The sequence below is a fragment of the Triticum dicoccoides genome, chromosome 5B, assembly GCF_002162155.2.
Source record: "Triticum dicoccoides isolate Atlit2015 ecotype Zavitan chromosome 5B, WEW_v2.0, whole genome shotgun sequence".
In the NCBI taxonomy this organism is placed as follows: Eukaryota; Viridiplantae; Streptophyta; class Magnoliopsida; order Poales; family Poaceae; genus Triticum; species Triticum dicoccoides.
In genome coordinates, this window is record NC_041389.1 from 615,532,400 (window position 1) to 615,538,831 (window position 6,432).

The 6,432-nt window shown below is 43.5% G+C and overlaps 1 protein-coding gene across 1 annotated transcript; it reads right to left on the reverse strand.

Annotated features, from left to right (window-relative positions):
• Positions 1-1,598: 1,598 nt before the first annotated feature.
• On the reverse strand, positions 1,599-5,485 carry LOC119312073 (chaperone protein ClpB1-like). Its single transcript, XM_037587801.1, has 7 exons — positions 5,094-5,485; positions 3,939-4,793; positions 3,455-3,576; positions 3,025-3,365; positions 2,658-2,937; positions 2,374-2,571; positions 1,599-2,273 (listed from the first exon to the last, which is right to left on the reverse strand). The coding sequence occupies exons 2-7, from the start codon at positions 4,771-4,773 to the stop codon at positions 1,980-1,982; spliced, it is 2,070 nt and encodes a 689-aa protein (XP_037443698.1). The 5' UTR covers positions 4,774-4,793; positions 5,094-5,485; the 3' UTR covers positions 1,599-1,979.
• Positions 5,486-6,432: the final 947 nt, after the last annotated feature.

Genomic DNA, 6,432 nt, shown 5'->3' on the forward strand with positions numbered 1-6,432 from the left:
TTTGGGCTGGTGTCCTTCTGTTTCATCTTCTGCACTCCAATGTCAAAAATTCTTACTGCTCTGCATTAGACCATCAAAATGTATGTGCCATCTGCCCCTCTCACAACTATTATAGGTGTTCTATCCGTGAGTAACACCAGTCAGCTAACTAGGGTTTTGTTCCTTCAATTAGTCGCTTTGTTATCCTAACAGCATCACTCCTTCAATAAAGCTTAATTAATTTTCAGATTGTATATTCGATTAGGCACTCCTGTATTTTTATTTTTATTTTTTCGAGTTGGAATTGGCAGCGCTCCAGTATTTTGACACCGCATAGTATAATGTACTTCATTTTAATCATTTTTAATAAAAAAAATAGTTTGTGTGCATCACTCGATGTAGAGGTTGGGGGTGCTCCCTCCTTTTTGAGGGAAAACATTCATTGATTTGAGGTTGCTCACCACATATGCCATGTGGTGAAAAACTTTGTTTTTAATCGTTCCTTTTAGTGAAAATGCATCTGCTCTATGGGAGAAGCAACTACTATCACCCAACAATAATGTTCCCTCTCAGGATTAGACATTTGATTGCAGGCCAAGACTGTGCCTTCTTCTGATGAGACGTTTATGATATTTACGAGCAAGCATGAGCTTTTGATCTTGTTTCAAAAAAAAAAAGCATGAACTTTTGATCCATATCGACCTCAACTCACACTGTTTGTACGATTGTTAATTTGTGCTCGATGGGGTGTTTGGTTCCTTTTTTTTCTTAGCTGGCTAAGATGCTTCAACTTCGACGATACCCTAATTGTTTTTGGACAATGAATTTGCTATTTCCTTTAACAGACTGGTGCTTAGCACATGGTATAGATATTTCCCAACTGATGTTCCATTCTACAATTCTACTCTGTCATCTTCGTTTGTTTCATTGTCTTGATCCACCTCAACTGCTAACCTTTTGTATTAAATTTGTGAAAGATGGCAATGTTATGCCATATGATACCAGTGTGACAATCACCGGAGCTACGAGCAGGTCAATCACTAGGCGCGGTGAAGCACGCCTGTTATTCTAGTACTATATGGGACACTGAGTATTATGTATATCTCTTCATAATGGCTTAAAAACTGATGCATAAAAACAACCATGCGCTCCATCTGTAAACTAATATAAGACCGTTTATAGATCACTAAAGTAGTGACCTAAACGGTCTTATATTAGTTTGCAGAGTATATATCTCTACAAAATGTCTTCAAAATTGATGCATAAAAACAGCAACGACCTCTAAAGCAGGCCTCGACAATACTGAAATTTTGTTGAATTTTCTGTGACAAGATTTTTTCTGTGACAAGATTTTGCTTTCCGGCGGTAGATTAACTGTACATGTACAAAATATTTCTGTAGCATATTTGATAAACAGCCAGACATGTAATTCTTGGCATGTGCCAGATCACGAGCTCTCAAACTATTTTGCCCACAGTTTTGGGGTGATGTTGTTCGTAATGGCATTTAAGTTCAGTATTTTCTTTCACAAATGTACTTGCTCTATGACTGGATTGTGAGCAAGAAATACTTCAATCTGCCTCTACGGCGCAGTGCCCCACAGCCCCAGAACATCAATATTTGCAATGTCACTAATGCATTGATTGTATGTAATTCTACTGCTATGAAGTCTAAAGATACAGAACAATGGGTATCATCTACTGACTTACAGGTCTACTAAAGCTACAGGAGGTAGTTGGATTTCAAATTCCAAGAGACTTGGTTTGCCAAAAGATGAACATAGTGAGAGAATTACAATTCCTAGATACCCGACTGTAAAGGTAGTTTCCCAGAAAACCACAGGAACCTCCGCGTAGGTTGAACTAACCAGCTTTCCTCAGTAGTTGTTAAACAAACCTCCTATTAGAGTTGAGCTTCCCAAGTACAGAGGAATTGCTCATATTAGTCGTAGCGTGAGTTTAGTTTCCTCATAATTTAACTGGTCTATGTCTTAACTCCCGTTACAAGGTCTTCCTCGCAGGCCCGTCAGGATGCTTTAGGGCCACCCTCGCTAACAGAGAGACAACTCTTTTTATGGGACTCACCACGGCAGCCATACCACCGATGTCGGTGTTGCAGATGACACTGGAAAGCTCTGCCTTCTTCGTTACTTTATACCTGAGCTTATTCCTGTCGTCCGCAGCATCAATGGTGATTGTCGAGCCTTCACTGGCCTCACCCTTAACCAGCATTTGGGACAGCTTAGTCATCACATTCTTCTCCAACCATCTCCTTATGGGCCTTGCACCATACATCTGTGAGACAAAGCATGCATGGTTACCAAAACGTACACACACATGAAAACATGAGCCTAATCATGCGTTTAATAAGCTTGAAAAACGAGGCTGTCCTTACTGGGTTGTATGATTCCGATAAAATGACATCCAACGCAGCATCACTTGCGAAAAGAGAGATGCCCTTGTCAGCCACCCTGGCAATGACGCTCTTCATTTGGATTTTCACAATCTCCTTCAGTTTGTCATGCAAAAGCGGCTCAAATACCACAATCTCACTCAGCCTGTTGAGGAACTCAGGTTTGAAGTGTTTCTGAACCTGCACAAACAATATCATAATGATGAGAAACTCGGGCTTGAAAGTGTTTTCCGAGCCTTCATACCAGCAGTCTGGGATTCACAGACCTGTTTCATCAAAAGGTCACGTGCCGCATCCATTGTGATTTCTCCGGCCATTCCTGCTGTGAGGTGCTCTGCTCCTAGATTTGATGTCATAATGATGATGGTATTCTTGAAATCTACCGTCCGTCCTTTGCCATCAGTCAACACACCATCATCAAGAAGTTGAATAAAAATGTTCAACACCGAGGGATCTGCCTTCTCCACCTCATCGAAAAGGATGACACTGTATGGGCGATTTCTAACTTTCTCAGTCAGTTGCCCCCCGTCATCATAGCCATCATGGCTTTAAGAAGTTGCAAAAGAAGAATTAGTATCAATCAAGCTAAATACTAAGAAGTAATGCAATTTTTACGAAATATATTCAAATTACCTTGGGGGTGCTCCAATGAGACGCAAAATAGATCCACTGTCAACATATTCAGACATGTCAAAGCGAACCAACATCTTCTCGCTGCCAAATAGCTGCTCAGCAAGAGCTTTTGCAAGCTCTGTCTTTCCAACACCAGTTGAGCCCAAGAAGAGGAAAGATCCTATGGGTTGGCCCGGATGATCAAGGCCAGTCATAGAACATACCACTGCTTCAGCAACCACATTTACCGCTTCATCCTGGCCAATAACTCGCTCATGAAGCCTGTCCGCTAGGTGGATTAACTTATCCATCTCCTCTTGCTCAAGTGCACATACAGGAATTCCAGTCCATTGGCTCACAACCTTCAAACCACAATGTTAACGTTAGAATTTGCATGATAAATATTGATTGAAACAGCAGATACACATGTCGTTGTGAGTAAAATGCTTACTTGTGCGACATCATTTGGTTCAACAGCTGCTCCCTTCAATGAATTTTCAGAAATCGCCCTTTTTATTTTGGCAGTGCACGCCTCATCAATCAGATCAATAGCCTTATCCGGAAATTGACGACCTATGGTAAAGACAGCAACAAGGTCCATCAATTTTCTACAATATATAATCCATTGTTGACACTCATGGGTACAACTCGGCATAAAAGAAAAATTGCATTGCAGGTTACCCCATCAATTTATATGCACAGCACTGTAAACATTGTGTTTCTAGAATTATTTCAACTTAATGTCCACAATGAAATAAGGGTGCTTCACGGGGCTCAATATACTTGCCCTTGAAATCACAGTCTATGCAGATAGTTTAATTAGCATGTGAACTATGGAGCCTTAAGATGGGGAAGAAAATAACCACAAAAGACCATATGTAGTTCTCTACATCCTAATCACCTCTTAAAACAATAGAAACAAGTAAATTCCTTACCAGTGATGTAGCGGGCAGCAAGCTGCACAGCAGCAACAAGAGCAGCATCTTGGATTTCCAAGTCATGATGCTGTTCGAACTGCTGCTTTAGCCCCCGCAGAATGCCAATTGTCGCCTGCGTGCTTGGCTCCTCGATATGCACCTTCTGGAATCGCCGCTCGAGTGCAGGATCCTTCTCAATGTAATTGCGGTAACCATCAAAAGTCGTCGCACCTACACAGCGGATACGACCACGGGCCAAAGCCGGCTTCAGCAAGCTGGAAGCGTCTGTATTTCCGTGGCTATCACCAGCACCAGGAACCACGTGCATCTCATCGATGAAGAGAATTATCTTGCCGCCCGCATTCTCCGCCTGCTTTATCACGCTCTTCATTCGCTCCTCAAACATACCGCGCAAACAAGTCCCAGCAACCATGGTCCCGAGGTCGATCTCCACGACACGTGCCCCAGCAAGAGCAGCAGGTACCTTGCCGGTAGCGATGCGCTGTGCGAGCCCCTCGGCGATGGCAGTCTTGCCAACCCCCGCGTGGCCAACCAGCGCGGCGCAGTTCTTGGTCTTGCGGCAGAGGATGGAAATAACGCGGTCGATCTCATCATCACGGCCGACAACCAGTCCGACTCCCTTGCCGGTGATGTGGCGCCCGTAGGTGCGCATAGCCGCTTTACGATCGTAGTACTTCCATGCTGCCCAACCCAAGCCAACAGCTGCTCCAAGGAAGATGAAAGGTTCGATCTCTCGCCAAATCAAAGATAGCTGATGGAGAACACTTCCTTGCACATCATCAGTTCTTTGCACAACCCGCGCCCCCAGCAGTGGATCATAGGTCCCTCTCATACCTGTGCAGAAGCCCTGACCTGAACGAGGAAAAGGACAGCAATGCTTCATATATATAGAAGAGGGGGTACATGTATGTACATGATAATCGAGATAAATTCTTGTTGTAGAAGGATCGGAGTTTGTTCCAATATCAAACTTTATTCTGTTTTCGCTCTGGAAAACCTTGTTGGAATCAAACTTTGCTCAAAGATCATAAGGAACGTTTGTTCCCTGCCTCGTGAAAAGTATAGACTTTTCTCTTAATTAAGTATAAAAAAATTGTCCAAGTTGTAATTATAAGAGGAGGAAAAGTGTGGGGCGAGGCGCAAACAAATTACCTGACTAGTGACCCAAGATGTTCCAGTCCTCTGCTCCGCCGCAGCTCTACGCCGGCCGCCCCGCTCCGACGCCGACTCCCTGCCCCGCACCAGGGAGCCGTCGTCAGCTCGACCAGTTCAGGTCAGGCCCGCTCCCCCCAGTGGCGCTCGAGTCCCAGTTCGCCCCTCGCTGCTTCGCCGCTGGCCTGCAGCGAGCAGCTCGTCGTCTCGACTCGCCGGCGCCGCTCGAGTCCCAGGCCACCTCTCGCTGCTTCGCGGCTGGCCTGCAGCGAGCGCCTCGTCGTGTCGACCCGCCGGTGCCGCCCGAGTGCCAGTCCCCCTCTCGCTGCTTCGCCGGTGGCCCCCTCGCCGTCCGGACTCGCCGGCGGCACTCGAGTCCAACCCGGACCCTTTTTTTCTGGTCTGCTCAGGCAGGCAGGCACGCACCTCTCGAGGCCTCGAAGCACTAGGGTTCCCCCTTATGGGCCCTGCCGCAGTTGGGCCACACGAGGCCCAGTTTGAGGAAGAGCAGTCGAGCCCACTAAACGAAGGCATTTCATGGCAAACCCCTTAGCCGCTATAGGCCGCCAATGACAAATCCTGTTTGACGCCTAATGTGGTAAATAGTCTTTCTTCCGTCTGGGTTTAGTGAGCCTCATTTTGGGGTCAAATCTTGACCATCTATATGACTAGCAAAATATGAAATTTAAGCTAAGAAAAATGCATAGTTTTTGTGACATATAGTTTCTTTTATTAATTTAATTTATGGTCAAACTTTAACCCAAAATACTATGGTCCATAATAAACCTGAACGAAGGAAGTAGCTCGTTAAGATTTTTTTTAAATAAAAACAGTTATTTTATTTTCAATCTGTGAAATATTCTTTTGTACAAAAATATGAAGGACTGGCTCAAAATAGAACATGGGACTAGGCGAGGGTTTCTTGTCGTGAACCATTTTTGTAGATTTTCTCATCACGTATTTTAAAAAGTGTTCACGTATCTCAGTTATCTATATAATTATCTTTTTCTTTAAAACAAGAACTTTACTGGATATATGTAAACTTTTAAAAATACATGAGTATATTTCTTGTATAGATGTTTTTTTGAAATGCACAATGAGCATGTGCGCAATGAGTGCTTTTAAATATGAGGTGCATATTTTTCTAATACATGAAGATCATTTCTATGTATGAAAGGCTTTTTACATTTTCTGCTATATTAGTTTTTATATTTTTAAAATCTGATTGACATTTATTAAAATCTATATAGTACTCCCTTCTTATGTAAGAGTGTTTTTTACACTAGTGGAGGGAGTAGTATTTTTTTTAAATAATAAGAAAAATAAAACTGCTGAAAAC